Genomic DNA, 18174 nt, shown 5'->3' with positions numbered 1-18174 from the left:
TTTAAGGTTACATATGATCAGATACAATGGTTCAGATCAAGAAGTTGACAAAACTAGCACTTTTGAAAAAGTCTGATAATTGCTCTACCATCGTTTCGGTCATACAATGGATGTGGATGGGCACCGTGAAAAATCATTCAAAAAACATGTTAAACTCTCAATTTCAAAGACAAGAAACTCACCTAGGTGTTAGTTGGCGTTCTGATATATAATTCCCCATAAAGTAAGATTCTAGTTCATCTGGAAAGGCTTTTTTAAATATTTAGCATAGAACTATTTAGTCACAGCACATACGTGTGTAAACTTCCGCAAACTAGGTGGCCTAGCAACATAAACAATAACAATAGCTACCATAATTAGTTCCGCTTCCCTATTGGCCTGAATCCCCTCTGCGGATTGATCTACACATCTACACCAGTTACCCCCTCGGTGAGCTTCTTGTCTTTGAAATCGAGAGTTTAACATGTTTTTGAATGATTTTTCAAAGTGCCCACCCACATCCATTGTATGACCCAAACGGTGGTAGAGCAATTATTTGATTTTCTCAAAAGTGCTAGTTTTGTCAACGTTTTGATCTGAACCAGAGAGAGAACCACTCTTAATAAACTGATATCAGGGTAGACAGCTATTGTTGATCAGCTGCTACACATCTTGATTTCTCAGATTATTTCATACATAAACATGTACAGTAACATGATGTCACTGACTATTCAGGGGTCCAGGAAACACTAGGCTTGTGAGGCTTGGAGCTCTCGGTCTGGCGATGATTATGAGCTAGGTGCTGAGTTGTGTTTGGCCACAGCATGTGTGGAGGCTAATCATAGCCAATCATGGATCTGGGACGATCTTTCTCTCCAGGATAGAGCGGTTGGTGTAGGCTCTCTAATTACCTCTGGGATGTTAATGAGGCATCAGTGTCGTTTAGAGGTGGTGGATTAACTGCAGACGCGGTTTGGCGATATCACTCAAACGAGTGACACTGATTCACACAGCAAGACTCTTTTTCTTGTCTGTCTATCTATCTCACTCCCATTCTATCTATATCTATAACCCTAACCCTGCCACTCGTGCTATCAATCTACAGGAACCCCCCTCCTCTTTCTCTCTCTCACCCTCTCTCTCTCTCTCAAACCAGGCCGGGCCTAGGCTTGGTTAAAGGCTGGTTGGTTTAGTATTACATCTAGCTGTTCTTTTGATAATTCTGGCCAAATTACATTGCCTGCCCTATGCACTTCCTCTTAAGTGTTGAAGTAGACCATGACACAGTGGCTTATCTGGACATCTACACATTATTTGCTGTTAATAAAAGTGGGAGAGTTCATTACAGTAAACACATTTGCGTTCACTAGTTGACTAGCCAGTGTGTCAGTAGAATTGGATTTTGGGACCTTTGAAATTCCTTGACAGAAATTCACACTGCTGAAGAGCAATTGGTAGCGTGTCCTAATTTCAAACAGCAAAAATATCCAAACTACAGCTACCTGTTTTCAGAGATTTTGTCAACGAGTGATTAGCAGCTTTGGAGATATTTGGGCTGTATTAAAGAAAAGGGGTATGCTCAAATTAGTTTTTACTAACAAGATAGTTGGGGATGTGCTTTAGTCCTGATAAGAGTATATAGGTCTGTGGTGATCAGTGTTGGGAGTAACTGATTACAAAGTAACAGATTACTGTAATCAGATTACTTTTTCCAGTAACTTGGAATGTAAGGCATCCATGCATCCATCCATCGTCATCCGCTTATCTGGGGCCGGGTCGCAGAGGCAGCAGTTCCAGCAGGGGGCCCCAGACATCCCTTTCCCTAGCAACATCAACCAGCCCTGCTGCCTGGGGGATCTTTAGCTGCTCACAGACCCGCCACATGGTCCTGGGTCTACCCTGCGGCCTCCTCCCAGCTGGACACACCTGGAACACCTCCCTAGGGAGGTGCCCAGGAGGAATCCTCACTAGATGCCTGAACCACCTCAACTGGCTCCTTTCAACCTCCCTTACTGCTCCCAAACCTGTGCTCCTTTACTTATGCGTGTGCCTGCTCCCTTTCATTTGGTTGACGCAGTCTCTGCAGTCATCGCTGAACTGACTGTTTATGTCACCAGTGTCGATACTAGGGTCGAAACTGTAACTCAAAAGTAAAGTAATTGGAAATCTGAATACTTTTCAGAGAGAAATCAATAAAGTAATCTAATTACAATTTAGAGAAAGTAATCAATAACTTTACTTGATTACTTTTATTAAGTAACTTGCCCAACACTGGGGGTGATGGAAGACAGCTGCTCTCAGACTATGCTCAGTGTCCAATCTGTTGCTCTGCTTTGACTTGAGCTGTTGACACGGTCAACCATGATCGGATGGGACAAGCAATAACACGAATTCCAATGTACCTGTACTGGTTATATATGGCAAATAAACCTTCTATTATATTCTTTCAGAATTTAGTTGAGAAGTCACTTTTGCACAGATAGGTGGTGGTGAATGGTAGGAGGATTTTTACTGCATGAAGAAAATGCAAGAGACTGTCTTCCATGACCTTTCCTAAATATGTGTTCTTAAAATTAGAATAGATTGACTTTGGCCCTGTTCACACTGGCATTACCACAAGTGGACAGCTACAGCTCTTAAGTAGCCTACAGGTACAGATGTAATTGCAAGACTATTGACTATTTCACTTCAGCCAGACAACACTTAAATGTGAACATTCATGTCAATAAATTAATGAATTAAAAAATGAATTGTCACAATGAGCCTCATATTGTTACTTGTGCTGTTGGATTATTGCATCACATGCAATACTTACGTCTTCATAGCTTCCACTCAATGTTCAATTGTGCTACCAACCTTGCCATAGGTGTTTAGTGTCCTCTAGTGGAGAAAAGTCGGTATTACTCCCTCACATCTATCTGTCTCAATTCAATTCAAATAAACTTTCTGTACTCTGCCACTGAATTACGGTATGTTGTTTGTAAGCATCTGTAAAAGAGACCTGGTCACAGTATGTTCTTCCCTGTCTTGATATAAATAAAGGCTTCTGTCTAATTCAAAGGGTCTTTATTGGCATCGGAAACATATATTTACTGTACATTGCCAAAGCAGTAGTGTGAAATAGCCTAATAAAAATATGTAGCCTACAATTTAATATATTAGTAAATGTGTTAAGAGAGCAGTGCATACTGTATACAGATAATTAAAGATAAAAGGCGTTTATGTACAGTATATATGTACAAAGATCTCTCAGAATTATTGGCCAAGTAATAAAAGCAATACAATATATTATTTACAGAGAATACGCAATATACAACAGACTTAATGAAAGTCAAACAATAAACATAAAGTGTGTTGCTAGCACCATCACCACATGTATCAAGAGTTTCAGTAATGTACAGAGGAACAACGTTGCACAGAGGTTCCCAACAAAATGATTATTGATTTCCAAGTGAATAGATATTTGGTGTTATTTTTCACATACATTTTTTCTTGTGCGTGGTGGTGGATTTGCCTGGTATAATTATTTAAAAAAAATACTCCAATACAAAAAGAACACGTTTTATTACCGAAAACAACTCTCTTTGTGTCACCTGGACGAAGGGAGGAATTCCATTGGCTCAATTTGGAGTATTTAAGGTAAGTAGCCCATTGTCTCAGTAGATACCCTTGACTTTGGCTTTGGAATCTACTCAACAACCTTTCGTTTACTGTACGACGGTATGTGTGTGTGTGCGTGTGTGTGTGTGTGTGTGTGTGTGTGTGCGTGTGTGTGTGTGTGTGTGTGTGTGTGTGTGTGTGTGCGTGTGTGTGTGTGTGTGTGTGATAGAGAGAGAGAGAGAGATAGAGAGAGAGAGAGAGAGAGAGAGTAGCTACCGCTCCCAACCTTACTCTAAATTGTGTTTCGTTTGTCATGGTAAAGATAATCTAAACAATCATCCCGAAACCTGCCCACAGAAGTGGTAAATTGCATGTAATTTAGACAATCTAAAATTCTCACAAATAAAATGAAAAGGGGTTGAAAATACAGGACATCATAATTCTCTAATCCTTATTTCAAATATAGAAATATGAATCTAGTTGCTCTAGTTGCCTCTGGCGGTGGAGGCTCATGCTTCACATCTCGGGGCATCAGAAGTGCTGCGTTTCCGAAAATCCCCGATTCGGAGCCCGGCTTTCCGGAAGATCCGGGTGCCAGGTCTTCAACATAAACAGCAATGGCGGAGGCAGCAGCAGCATCTCCAGCGGCTCCAACGATAACAGGAGGCTGGACAAAGCACGTAACCTGCAGGTGAGACAAGACCCAAGAACCAAACTATCGCGCAGTCTTTGATGTTTTCTACCGATTGGTACCAAAAGGTGGCGGGTTGGATCGTTTGCGAGTGACTGACAGACAGACGCCGTCTTTTGGGCCGTTTCGAGCTCAGCTCAGCTGTCTGGTTTGTTGTGATTCGCCAAGCCGATAACAAACTGCTTCGCTCGGGCATTAATGCTGCATGCATTACTGGCTGCTCTTTATTCCCTAACACTAACAGTCATTGGTAAAGACGGATTGAGCAACGACCGTGATGATCGCGACAAAATGAGAACCGCAAGTTTGAAAACACTCGAATCGAATTAAACAGTTATATTTCCTCAATTACTTGTATTTCCCCAGAGTCAAGTTCATTTTCACAGCCACTGACGTGAGCTAGATAGCACTAGCTCTGCTGAAGTGAGGGTAACGTTACACCAACCAGACTCCCGATATATCGTTAGCATAGCTAGCTATTTAAAGTCCCATTATTTGATACTGGTTAGCCACTATGAACGTTAGTTAGTTCCCTTTGTTGGAACTTTAAACTAGCTAGCTAACTACAAAATGTTTGGCTACTACTACAGATTTTGATGGCAGCATTGTTTGGCTGTAACGTTATCTATGACAGTAACATTCGTGTGAATGCGAATGTCAATTTGTTTACAGTGGGGAAACAAGAGCCATGTAGAGAGGAAATGTGGACCCACACATTGTTCTTGTGACCCACGTGTGGTTATTGTCTTAACTTTAATTCATTATGCTGCACACTGTGGGCCTTGCAGTAAGCTAATGATGTGTGTCGTGAATGGAGTTGCAACTTGTCTCATTTCCTTTGCAGGTATTTCATGCATGGGCTTTGCAAAGAAGGGGACAACTGTCGATATTCCCATGACCTCACCAACAGCAAACCAGCAGTCATGATTTGCAAGTTCTTTCAGAAAGGAAACTGTGTGTTTGGGGACCGTTGCAGGTAAAGGACAACTTAAACATCAAGATTTAAGGGGGTAAAGTGAGGCATAGTTTCTTGACAGTTGTCTAATGTGGGCCAAAAGCCAATGTCCTTCCACGATGTACTCAAATTGTTGACTATGTTGTGTCCTCTGCCTATTGGTAAAGGCTCAACATATTCCTCTGTTTGGCATTGGCCACAGCATGGTGTTTGCTTGACATGGCATCCTTGTTAGCTGGGCGCCTTCTGAGAACTGTTGTGGAATGTACTTTCAGAGGATCTGACACCTGAGAACAGCGGTCACTAATGTCAACATGTTGTTCATGATGTGTGTTGTTCATGATAGTGCCAATAGAGAGATGTCAGCATTACCCTGGCAGTAGGCTACATGACCCCACTACTGCAAAGTCATCAAATTACTACATAATTGGTTGGGAAATAATCAAATAGAGTATCTGTTACTGTGGAAACTGTTTTTGTGCCATTTTCATGTTAGCGGTGCCAGTGTATTTCTTTGGACGTTTGCCCAAGTTAAGGTCAGCTTGGGTGACAGTTTAAATATAGGTAAATAAATAAATAAAATGGCGAAATTAACGAAACCTGACTCAAGAAGATGTGACGGTGTTGATTTACATTAGTCTATTATTGCAGGGTTACTTCCGTGCATATCGAATGGGATAATTCAGCTATTAAGAGATTGTTGTTAGAGATTAGATGTTGAACTCTTTCCTCAATCATAAACATTTAGGCCTATATTAGCCACGGTGTAGGGAGTCGCTGACTAGCCTTGAGTAATGCCACTGAAGTGTGTCTAGAGTCCCGCACGTTCACTTGAGCCAGACGTCAGCGAAGCCAGACAGTGTCTCCTTCATGTGTCTGCGTTCAAGTGCGTCCCCATAGTTACCGCTGCTCCCCCAGGTCTGGTCCAGACAGGGCTGGCTTTGTTAGCCGTATGTTTGATAACTCTGCCTGACATGCGAACTCGCCTGGACGGTTATCCTCTGCTGATAAGACTTGTTGTTTGCGTCCCTCCCGTCGTGTGTTGTTGTGTTGGTATGTATGATGGAGATGCGGATCATAGGGTGTCCTCATTATTCCCCCGTGATCCGTGGGGGGGGTGGGCTCCCCCCACTCCCCCCCCCCCACCTCCTTTAAAGACCCCGGAGAATGGGCCCCAGTGTGCTTTATTGTGGATGAATTCCACTGGGGCCATAGCTATTGTAGCGCTCGCTCTCCCTCCCTCTCTCTCTCTGTCTGTCTGTCTCTCTTTCCAGCCCCCAGGCCAGACGAAGCACACTGCAGCCTGCATGGCAATTGCATAACACTGTGTGTGTCTCTGTCTCTCTCTCTCTCTCCTGTTCTCTTTTTCTAAGTGCCCCATCCCTCTCCGCCACTGTTGCTGGGTTCACTCGGTTCATTCCTCCATTCTGCTGCAGAGCGCGCCTCCGTCATTTATTTATGCGTATTTCAAGCCCCCCCCACCCTTCCCACAGACCTTGTTTGCCCAATGGTTGAGTGGGTTTCTAAGGCCAGAGTGGGGCTAGTGATGGGGTCTGGGAATGTGTGGTAAGGCAAAGGCGGTTGGGGGCGAGATAAGGGTGTTTGTTCCGATGTTATGGCAGGGCGCTCAGGCCGCCAGCCAGCATTAGTAATTCTGTGTTGTAGCCTGGGAGTTGCTCTTGTTGTTCTTTCCTACGAGTCGCTAGTCGAGTCGGCTGGTTGACGATAATTTGGTAAGAAATGTAATGAAATCAAACCAGGCTAAATCTAGGACATCATCACATGCAAAACTTTTCTTTTTTTTTTGCTTAAAAGCTTGTCCCGAGTTTATAGCTTATCTAGGCCTATTCATTACGTGGCAAAGGAAATATGATATAGGGCAAGATTTAGGCCGACTAGATTCTAGGCCTCTAAATTAACTCCAATTCACAGTGAAGTCCAATGTCTACCGTGGGCCACACAGACCGCCTTGCATAGGCCTAGGCTATTTCAGTATGTACACACCAGGTTTAATGCAAACATGAATTTGGTTAAATAGGGTCGATTGATAGTGAAGTACTGTACTCTTGTAGCCTGGTTACAGACAGTCGAATCCTTCCACTAACGGTGCTGATTCTTGGTCTGGTGTTGCTATGTGAAACAACTGGTTCTCCAATTAAAATATAAGTGACAAATGAGGCTGCAGCCTCTAACGATTAGCCAATCAGCGCTAGGGGCGGGATCTTTGTCAAGCTGTGTCTTGGGACAATGCGACTTCAGAGTGTGGAGTTAGAATAGAACATACTTATTTATAGACAAATGTGGGGTATCGACTGTCCACTACTCCACACGTACTGTTAAGTCTCAACTCCCACTCTTTATTGCTAATTATTGAATCTGCTCAGTGTCTTCAAATTGACAACCACATTTTGTCTCCAAATTTTGTTTACATTCTGCAGAAGTGACGTCCATCTTTTATTGTGACCTATGATTAGCTGTAACATCACTCCCTTATCACAGTAGCTGTGACATCACTCTTCAATTGGAATTTTTCACAGATATTCCAGTTCTATGGAATTCATATTGATGATGTCACAAAATCAATATGTCATAAGTACAGAGCTTTATTAAAGAGCATACCAGGTAGTATTTTCAGGGATCGATCACAAAGAAAATCCTACACAAGATGTAACTATCCCTTCTCTAACTTTTAACCATGGAATATTTAAATGAGTTTGCAGTGACGTTTCAGCTTGGACTGCATGGTTTTCTAGTTGGTTATGTCAGCCATGTTTTTTTTTTTAAATCATGTCTTAATTCATTGTTTCTGGTTGCAGTGGTCAGTACATGCTGCTGGCTAAGATCATAGTAGGTGTGAGGCCATCAGAAGGACAAGCTTATCTTAGTTTTGGCGATGGTCTCTGTTCTCTTCCCAGCCTACCCCCTCCCAGTCCCTTTTTGTGTCACTGACCTGAAAACAAATCTTCAGTCAGAGCCTAAACATAGCACCCAGATTACACGGAAAGACTTGCGTAGTTAAAGATAAGATATGGTAACATTGAAATGACAGAACACACCATAGATGGTCTGAATGAATAGTGTGGCTTTGAAAGCGCCTTTTTGACAGAGCATGGATTGTGCTACTTTTACATTTGACTTTGAATCTGTGAAAAAGCCTAGGTACAAAGGAATAGCCTACCCTTCCACGAGGCAGCACTGTATGTTATGCAATCCCTTTTGTGCACCAGAAGAGCATTCAATATTGATAGGCTAGCGGTTATATAGGCTCCTGGGATACATGCTTTGTATGCTATGCATGAATAGATGCATGGATACCTTTGAGGACCATACAAGTATTTGTCTAGGTCTATAAAAAGTTTATTGTGAAGATTCAATATTCCTCATAAGTCAAGTGTGGGATATTGAAAGAAAGCTCCGTTCCCTTCAGTCAGATTGTGGACTTTGCGGAATAGACCGACGAGTTGAAATGTAGAATTTCCACGGGGGTCAATAACGCACGCTGCTCTCTCTCCTCCATCCAGGTTTGAACACTCCAAACCGACCAAGCAGGACGACCTGCAAGGGCCCTCCCCGCCGCTGCCGCTGCCCGCCGCCTCGGCCCCGCCTCCTCTCGCCGGCCACGCCCCGGACGTCGCGCCCAGTGGGCCAAGTGACGTGGCCAGCAGCCCCGAGACGCCACATGGCTCAGGGGCAGGCGACTGGGTCAACGCTGCTGAGTTCGTGCCCGGGCAGCCCTACTGCGGACGAGGTGAGCGTGCGTTGCCACCGGGCTGCTGGTGACACGCCAACGCCAACAGTCTAATTTTTTTGAGGATTTTCTGTGCGCTCTGTCTGGGAATGTTTAGCGTACAAGATTGAATATCAACATTCACCACAACATTCCCATTCACTTAGTTGTTATATCCAAATGTACTAACCACTTAATCTGACGTGCCAGATAGTTTAACTAGCATAACCGTCTGGGATTTCTCTGTTGGAAACTCTGAAAAGGTTTATCACACGCTAACTTCAACCGCTACTCACGGTCATAAACCCGCCCAGCGTAGCTGTATGTCAAATTCATCAGAACCAACGCTGATTGGCGAGATCGTTTTCAAAATGTTCTCTATCGAGAGTATCCAGACTGATTTGCGAGTAACAACGTGAGCTTGTGACATCAGGATGGTCTCATGAGGCTACCGTCCACTCTGGCTGGCCAGATTTTAATGACGATGGTTAATGTTAAAAAGAAGATTTCACATTAACTGGCCCGCTGTGGATTTTATTATTGATATGGAGCAGAGAGCGGTTTTGTCTGCCGCTCTAAGTGTGACCTCGTCAGTAGAGGGCTTGGTACAGCGCTGTGTCTCTCCCTGGGCCTCTGCCAGACCTCAGGCTGTCACTGGAAGGGCCGCCATCTTCCTGGCCAGCCCACAGGGGACGAGATTGAATCTGTGGCTTGTGGCTGACTGTGTTTGTGGTTTGGGCTATTTCTGTCAGTTTTCTATAATCGGGTTTCTGAGTTGAACGTGTGTGTGCGTGTGTGTGTGTGCGTGTGTGCGTGTGTGTGCCTGTGTGTGTGTGTGTGCCTGTGTGCCTGTGTGTGTGTGTGCCTGTGTGTGTGTGCGCCTGTGTGTGTGTACGTCTATGTGTGTGCACCTGTGTGTGTGTGTTTGTGCCTGTGTGTACGGGTGTGTGTGTGCGCGCGCCTGTGTGTGCGTGTGTGTGTGTGTGTATGTCTGTGTGTGCACGCCTTTGTGCGCGTGTCCCCGTCCGTCCCTCCCTAGCCGACCCTGTGAAGGTGGGGGGGTCAGTCCCCCTCATCGAGGACGTAGGGAAGGACCCGTCCGGAGGAGACGAGGACAAGGAGCTGAGGAAGCAGCTGTGTCCGTACGCTGCCGTGGGAGAATGCCGCTACGGCCTCAACTGCGCCTACCTCCACGGCGACGTGTGCGACATGTGCGGCCTGCAGGTGCTCCACCCCACCGACAGCGCCCAGCGGTCGGAGCACACCAAGGTAACCCCGCCCCCAACCCCGACCCCTCGCCCCAAGTCCAGACGTGTCACCGGAAACAAACCGACAGGTCAGGGGTGGTTGGCCGCCAGGCGTCCGCGGCGGCGTAGCGGTCTAACCATCAGGTTCTGGCGCAGCTGCCCCACCGTGGACCGGGTGACCTTGCGCCCCAGTCTCGCCAGATAACCAAGGGGGCGTGGCATATTGGGCCGCCACTCCCGAGGGGGGGTTAGTTTAATTTCGGCGCGAGGGATCCGCCGCTCTACAGCGACCCCCATCTGGTGTGGTTGACAGCTTCCAGGGGGCGGTCCAGTGATCGTAGGGTCGGTAGTTCAAATCCCAGCTCCTCCTGTCCACATGTCGAAGTGTCCTCGGGCGAGATACTGAACACCAAATTGCTCCCAGTGAGCAGGCTAGCGCATCACATCATGGCAGCCTGCTATATAAGTGCGTCCCATTTACCAGATAGAAAACTACGTGGGCAGGCTTTGAACGAGAAGAGCTGAGCTAACAGTGAAGCTGTGGTTCATTGATTTTTCCTTTTCCTCTCGTGTTTTAACCGTGCCGGTTTGGTTTCCCCTCCTCAGGCTTGCATCGAGGCACACGAGAAAGACATGGAGATCTCGTTCGCCATCCAGCGCAGTAAAGACATGATGTGCGGCGTGTGCATGGAGGTGGTGTTCGAGAAGGCCAACCCCAGCGAGCGGCGCTTCGGCATCCTGTCCAACTGCAGCCACTGCTACTGCCTCAAGTGCATCCGCAAGTGGAGGAGCGCCAAGCAGTTTGAGAGCAAGATCATCAAGTAAGGAAGGTCCAACTGGCCCGGAGGGGGAGAGAGGGGGAGGTCGAACTAGCCCGGAGGGGGAGAGAGGGGGAAGTTGAACTAGCCTGGAGGGGGGGAGAGGGGGAGAGAGGGGGAAGTTGAACTAGCCTGGAGGGGGGGAGAGGGGGAGAGAGGGGGAAGTTGAACTAGCCTGGAGGGGGGGAGAGGGGGGGAGGTCGAACTAGCCTGGAGGGGGAGAGAGGGGGAAGTTGAACTAGCCTAGAGGGGGGGAGGTCGAACTAGCCTGGAGGGGGAGAGAGGGGGAAGTTGAACTAGCCTGGAGGGGGGGAGAGGGGGGGAGGTCGAACTAGCCTGGAGGGGGAGAGAGGGGGAAGTTGAACTAGCCTGGAGGGGGGGAGAGGGGGAGAGAGGGGGAAGTTGAACTAGCCTGGAGGGGGGGAGAGGGGGAGAGAGGGGGAAGTTGAACTAGCCTGGAGGGGGGGAGAGGGGGAGAGAGGGGGAAGTTGAACTAGCCTGGAGGGGGGGAGAGGGGGGGAGGTCGAACTAGCCCGGATGGGGAGAGAGGGGGAGGTTGAACTAGCCCGGAGGGGGAGAGAGGGGGAAGTTGAACTAGCCTGGAGAGGGGGGGAGGTCGAACTAGCCCGGAGGGGGAGAGAGGGGGAGGTCGAACTAGCCCGGAGGGGGAGAGAGGGGGAGGTCGAACTAGCCTGGAGGGGGGGAGAGGGGGAGGTCGAACTAGCCCAGAGGGGAAGAGAGGGGGAGGTCGAACTAGCCCGGAGGGGAAGAGAGGGGGAGGTCGAACTAGCCCGGAGGGGGAGAGAGGGGGAGAGAGGGGGAGGTCGAACTAGCCCGGAGGGGGAGAGAGGGGGAGAGAGGGGGAGGTCGAACTAGCCCGGAGGGGGAGAGAGGGGGAGGTCGAACTAGCCCGGAGGGGGAGAGGGGGGAAGGTCGAACTAGCCCGGAGGGGAAGAGAGGGGGAGGTCGAACTTAAGGACAGTCTTACCCAATGGGGCGGTGACATGTTCAATGTTTTGATTCTTCACTCCTGTTTGTTTGTGGTAAGGTGGGAGATGCAGGCAGTGGCTCTGATTGATAGCGTCAGTTTTCGGCGCTGACCAACGACTTTCAATGGAGACAATGATCTCTTAAGTCTGGCACGGCGAGGCTAACCTGTTCTGTCCTTGACCGCCCCTCCTCTGGACTTCTCTGCTTCTCCACAGGTCCTGTCCAGAGTGCCGCATCACATCCAACTTCGTCATCCCGAGCGAGTACTGGGTCGAGGACAAGGAGGACAAGCAGAAGCTCATTCAGAAGTACAAGGATGGCATGGGGTATGTACTGTACAAGGATGACATGGAGCATGTACTGTATGATTAGATTTGCCGCCGCATATTTCTCCGAGCCTCGACGAGACACTCCCCAGGGCCGTCTCGCACAAACCTCTTAGGTAAATGAGATCTTCCCGTGACTGATGAACTGCTCCTCAGACCGACATCAGTCACCGTGGAAGTCCGGGGCGCGCCGATCGATGTAACGGGTCGTTACTGTCGTGCCCGTGTCTCGGCTGGCTGGAGGATCCTAACCTGCCGAAACGCTGACTGATCCCCCCCCTCCCCCCTCCTCGTCTTCTCCAGGAGCAAAGCGTGTCGCTATTTCGACGAGGGTCGCGGGACCTGCCCGTTCGGCTCCAACTGCTTCTACAAGCACGCCTTCCCCGACGGACGCCTGGAGGAGCCGCAGCCCCAGCGACGACAAGCGGCGGGCTCCACCGGGAGGAACCGGGTAAGACGCGCCGGACACCGCGGGGGGTCCGGGGACCGGACACGGGAGCGTACGCATGGGGGACTGAACAGGGAAACGAGCCCGGGTGCTAAAGGTCTTTTAGACAGGTCTAATATGGATGTCCCCCCCCCCTCTGTGCTGTAGAGCTCAAGAAGAACGCCCCTGTGGGACCTCTTCGACGAGCGGGAGAGCAGCGACTCGTTCGACAACGAGGACGAGGAGATGGTGACGTTCGAGCTGAGCGAGATGCTCCTCATGCTGTTGGCCGCGGGGACCGACGACGAGGTCACAGACTCAGAGGACGAGTGGGACTTGTTTCACGAGGAGCTGGACGACATCTACGAGATTTACCTATAGCAGCCCTGCCCCCTCCACTAACCCCGCCCCCCCCCCCCCCCGTCTCCCCACCTATACTAGACACTAGAATGGACTGTCTCGTGTGAGTGATGGACAGTAGCTTTTTTCCCCCCGTGTTGTGGCAGTGCCTTTCAGCAGGCCATTAATAAATGAACTAAATGAAAAGAAAAATATTATTAAAAACAACAAAACAGTTCTACGATGAGGTCGGTGCGCTCGTGCTAAACATTTTCTAGTAACCTGTCCTTGTGAATCAACCCTTGTCCGGTTCATGTACAGAGGGAAAAAAAGAAAACAAAAGAAAAAACAAAATGAGAAGTAACACAAAAAATTAAAAAAAAGTAATAAAAACAAAAAAAAATCGCTAATAAACCTTCTTGAGTTTATTTGTGGCTGTGGGTTTGACTTGTTTATCATTTACCCAGGTGTTGATTTTTTGATTTGGAGACTTTTGAGGATGCACCAACTTAACACAACTCCATGTACTGTAACTGGTGGTGGTTCTGGAATTATCCTCTTCTCATGCACTGAATTGAATTGGGTGGGGGTCTTATAGTTCACTGCCTTTCTTACTTTTCCTTCCGCGTGGGAAGGAACGACGGTGAACACCTTTTTATCTCTAAAATAGATTTTTTGTAATGTGCCCGTGTGCACATTTTTAGCCGTCCTGAATCTCACCCATTCAGGAACACCTGTGGTAGCTAATGACAAGTCCTTCCTCAAACCAACGCTTATGTGATCTGGAATCTCACAGCAGACTTAAATGCAGAAAATACTGGGGCTGAATGTTCATCAGAATACCTGTCTATGAAATGTTCATATTTTTTGTTTGCTTCAAGTGAGTAATGCATATTAAGCTAGGCTGGCAGATGCCCACCCACAACCTCCAGACAGCTGGTCAGTTCTTACTGAACTCCATCGGAATGCATATGTTTATACTGAAATGTGTGTTTTCTATGGTTCACAGCCATCCACCATAACTTGAAAATAAAGTTTATTATCAAAGTTCGAAAGTGTTTGATGTGAATTTCATGTTACTTATGCATTCTTGTTAAAATGCTTCTCATGTTCTCATCTTCAGAGGGTCTGTCTGTGATGTAAGGTGACAGTTCTAGTAGTAATTAAAGTAATAATAAAAAAAAGGACATTTTCTTTCCAGTGAGAAATTGGAAAGTGACACAGAAGCGCATGTGCCAGTGCAATTCTGTTTTCAGGAAAGTGCCTGTGTACTGAAATTATAAGGCTATTCTTATTCATCATTTATTATTATCATCATGACCCATCAATTTGCAGTGGATCGTGATGTTATCATTTAGTATCGGAACATGAAGTTATCCCGGGTCCCTTACATTCCGATGTCGAGGAACTCCATGCCAGGATTTGCGCTCGCCCTACCGCTATGCACCTCAAAGCATCTATCACTACGAAAAAATAAAAGGAGAAAGGAGGCGAACGCGAAATACAATGATCGCAGAAATTGTTAACGACAATCCCAAGGCCAACCATCCCCAACCCGAAGCGGCGATCAGTCCCGACTCACCCGTCTCTTCGGCTCCGGAAAACGGGCAGCTTTTTCTCAGGAGCGCCTCGTCCAGGAGGGACACGCAGACGTCCAGCGGCAGCGCCAACCCGGAGGAGAGCAGCACCAAGCCCCTCGTCTCTTCAGCCGCTGCGGCCGCTGCTTACATTATGACGTCCGGGGAATTCATGCAGACCGCTCCCCTGTTCGTGCAAAAATCCAAGAGGAACGTCTTGTACAAGGTCCTGTGCTTCCTCCTCCTCATCTTCCAGGGCGGAATCCTGGATTTCTACCTCATCGTCTTCACGGATCTCTACTGGTGCTCGTGGATAGCCACGGACCTGGTGGTGATATCGGGCTGGGGAATATTCTTCATGAAGAATGCAAGGAGCAAAAGAGAGCGGGCCTGTGGCTTCCACCAGAAGAGCTCCATATTCGGCTGCAACCTCGGGGAGTTCACCTACGCCTACCTGGCCTGGCTTATTTACGTTATCGCCTGCACCCCTAAAGTGGTGCTTATATTTGAGACTTCGATCCTGGACCTCATTGCGCTCAAAGTTCCGTTTGGTGTCACCGGCTTTAAGGTTGTCGTCCTGCTGTCGGTGCCGCTACTTTACTGCCTCATCAACTCCATCATCGAGGACCTGAACGGAGCGACGCGGCACCACTCCCAGAGCTGCTTCCTGAGCACCTGCCTGGATCTGATCGACAGCTTCACCTTGGTGGAGATGCTGCTTAGGAACGAGATACCCACAGTCTACCTGAAGTACACAGTCATTTCTGTGTATTTCGTCGCCTTGGGCGTCCCGGTAATATGGCTGTACGAGCTGACGGCCTCGGAGATGCGCTGTCGGTGGGTCTGGGCGAGGTTCTTCGCCGGTGTGCTGGTCAACGCCCCCTTGTTGGTGGTCAGGTGCTTTCAAGTCTATGTTTTCAAAATGCCTATATCGGTTTTCATGTTCAAGAATATGTTCTTCCTGGGTTGTAAGTGCCTGGAGCTGATCGAGCAGTGCGTGGCGGTGAGGGGCGTCAGCAGGTTTGTCAGCGGGAGCAACCCGCAATTCTCTCACTGCGTCTCCGAAAACGACATGTGTCCTCATGGCTATGTCAACACCCTGGCCGTCACTACTCAGTCGTAGGTCTGGCATTTCCCCATATTGTGATGGAATACATCAGTGGTGCGATTCTGACGGAAAGCTAGGTGTCAACAACAGCCTTACAGACGATCTCTCACTTTTCAACAGGTGCTACAGTCAAAGCCGCGCAATTATTATGCACCTCAACACCGCCAATTGACTTTGCCAGAATGATCTATTCTACAACACCAATATGAGATATTCTTGTGAAATTGTGGTTGTTTATTGTCTGATGTTAAAGTTATTGACATGCACTTAAAATGTAGAGCAGAGAGAGAGAGAGAGATCCTCAGCAGGCAGAGAGAGAGAGATATCCTCATTCATCCGTCGAATAGGCTAAGTGCAATATCAAAATGGGTATGGTTAGTTTCGACGTGACGTCCTGGTTATGGTCTACAGATGTAAATTGGTGTTTTATATTGATAAACGTATGGTATACCAGTCTGTGTTCATTCCAACTGCTGTTTTCCAAACAACGAATGGAGGAAACCTCTGTGCGTCATTTAGGTTAATAGTAGGCTAGTAGTAGTAGGCTATGCGTAGTGGTCACATTTTGATGCGAAATTGTGTTTTATGCCCTACATGGAAATCAAACGGTTGTTATGTCTTATGAATATGGTGTGTTTTTTACATGGCAAATCCCTAAATGCTGACGTCAGGCTCACCTGTAGCCTACCTCAACGACCTGCGTCAATTAGCTTGACTAGCAGACAGAGTAGGCGTAGTCAATGCCAAACTTATCAACTTTCCTTTCCTGAAGACAAGACGCATTACTACATTCAATCATGTGGGCCAATTTTAGACATTTTATTGGTATTCTTGATTTGACATCTATACAATTTATGTAATTGACAGCTATTGACAATTTATATTTGATTTTATCTATAGAGTTTCAGCCATTGCATTTTGTCACCTAGCACCATTTATAGTGGAGTGATGTTTCCATAGAAAATGGCGAGACAATCTCCTCCCAGGTGTTTATTCATAGCAAAAACTTACTCGTTTAGTTTTACAACTTGGAACTCAGCCCATGAATAAGGGGAAACACAAACATCTATGGGGACACCTATCCAATTGCTTCATCATAACTTTTAAATTTTTATTTTAAGATGATCTTTGTATAATGTATTATGATTATCTTGTATAGATTATAGACAACACACTGTAGATCCCACATTAAAAGGCAGAATACGACTTATTACTTAATGGTTGTTATTGTACACACCATAGCACAATTACCGTCCCCCAAAAAATTCGATTTTATTTCCAGTGCCTCTATTATTATTTTAGATAAACAAATAATAATTGATCCTGTTGATGGCATGAAATTTACGGTTAGCTGTTCTATTTTATAGCTTCACTTCACTTCACTTTTTGATCTGAATATGCAGGCCGGAGACTTGTGTGCCTTTTCGTGCAGTGTGAGGTTGGCTTAGGTTAGTTTAGCTTAGGCTTAGGTTTGACTGCTAATTGATAGGTTAATATGGTTTTGTATAACTGAAAACATCGATTTTATCTTGTTAGATCTTGTTTTTCTGAAACTAAGTTAACGGTAAAAAATAAATAAATAATGAATAAAATAAAATAATATATATAATGTTATTATATTTTATTGTCCTTGAGTTTTAACCTGCCTTTGTGTTGATTTCACTATAAAGTAATATAGCTTATGTCCGTTGCTAATACCACCATGCCAAAGTTTTCAAACGTTTTAAACTTGCCATTATTTCAAATGACTGGCACACAGCAGTCAGCAGACACACTGTATGTTCAATGGAATTCTGAAAAGGGTTGTGCTTTATGGTTTCTTTTGGGTTTACAAATGAGGTAAAAGAGAGGCTATAACAAAATACTATTTATTGATTTAAAAAAGGGCCCATTTGTTTGTTTGTAACAGTACATGGGCCTATATGAACAAGCACAGGACATACAGTAACAAACTACCAAAGGACATTGCTTTCTTGGAAATAAGCAACATGGTTTTCTCTCAAGGAGTCAAATCAAATCAGGATGGCATTGTATTTCTCAATCACTGAAATGAGAAGAAAATAAATGTATCCAGTGTTCAGAATTTTCTAAGTCTTTGTTCTTCCCATTAAATGGGCTTAATATTTTATTCTTAAATTGTTTACAGGAAAAGAGAAATACTTTAAGAAAACAAATTGTGTAAAATGTGAGCATTGTATATATGTACTGATATAATGATATATATATATATATGTACTGTTGACAACCCAATCATGTGATTGACATCAGTAATAAATCTGTGAATTATGCTGTACAAACTGACTGAATAATTGTGCATTCTTTAGAGTGAAAATCAGAAAGAAATAAGGGAATAATGCCATAACATTCCAAACAAAGCCACCACACACTCT

The 18174-nt window shown here is 46.2% G+C and overlaps 2 protein-coding genes across 2 annotated transcripts; both read left to right on the top strand.

The window, feature by feature from the left end:
• Positions 1-4179: 4179 nt before the first annotated feature.
• Positions 4180-13181, top strand: mkrn1 (makorin, ring finger protein, 1). The gene is made up of 8 exons (XM_084447799.1): positions 4180-4270; positions 5115-5246; positions 8747-8973; positions 9992-10221; positions 10806-11020; positions 12223-12333; positions 12637-12784; positions 12929-13181. The coding sequence occupies exons 1-8, from the start codon at positions 4197-4199 to the stop codon at positions 13139-13141; spliced, it is 1350 nt and encodes a 449-aa protein (XP_084303925.1). The 5' UTR covers positions 4180-4196; the 3' UTR covers positions 13142-13181.
• Positions 13182-14605: 1424 nt separating this feature from the next.
• On the top strand, positions 14606-15799 carry tmem121b (transmembrane protein 121B; the record flags this gene model as incomplete). The annotated part of the gene is made up of 1 exon (XM_084447709.1): positions 14606-15799. One exon carries the CDS (start codon positions 14606-14608, stop codon positions 15797-15799), a length of 1194 nt encoding a protein of 397 aa, XP_084303835.1.
• Between the last annotated feature and the right edge of the window lie 2375 nt (positions 15800-18174).

This window comes from Borostomias antarcticus (assembly GCF_949987555.1).
Source record: "Borostomias antarcticus genome assembly, chromosome: 13".
Taxonomy (NCBI): domain Eukaryota; kingdom Metazoa; phylum Chordata; class Actinopteri; order Stomiiformes; family Stomiidae; genus Borostomias; species Borostomias antarcticus.
Note: the sequence above shows the minus strand (reverse complement) of the source record. Positions and strands in the feature narration are given on the sequence as shown.

Bases quoted from the DNA above. Each gene is read 5' to 3' on its own strand.
- mkrn1 (XM_084447799.1), top strand. From the start codon at position 4,197: ATGGCGGAGGCAGCAGCAGCATCTCCAGCGGCTCCAACGATAACAGGA. The intron at 8,974-9,991 runs GTGAGCGTGCGT...GTCCCTCCCTAG, and splicing joins GCAGCCCTACTGCGGACGAG to CCGACCCTGTGAAGGTGGGG. The intron at 12,785-12,928 runs GTAAGACGCGCC...TCTGTGCTGTAG, and splicing joins GCTCCACCGGGAGGAACCGG to AGCTCAAGAAGAACGCCCCT.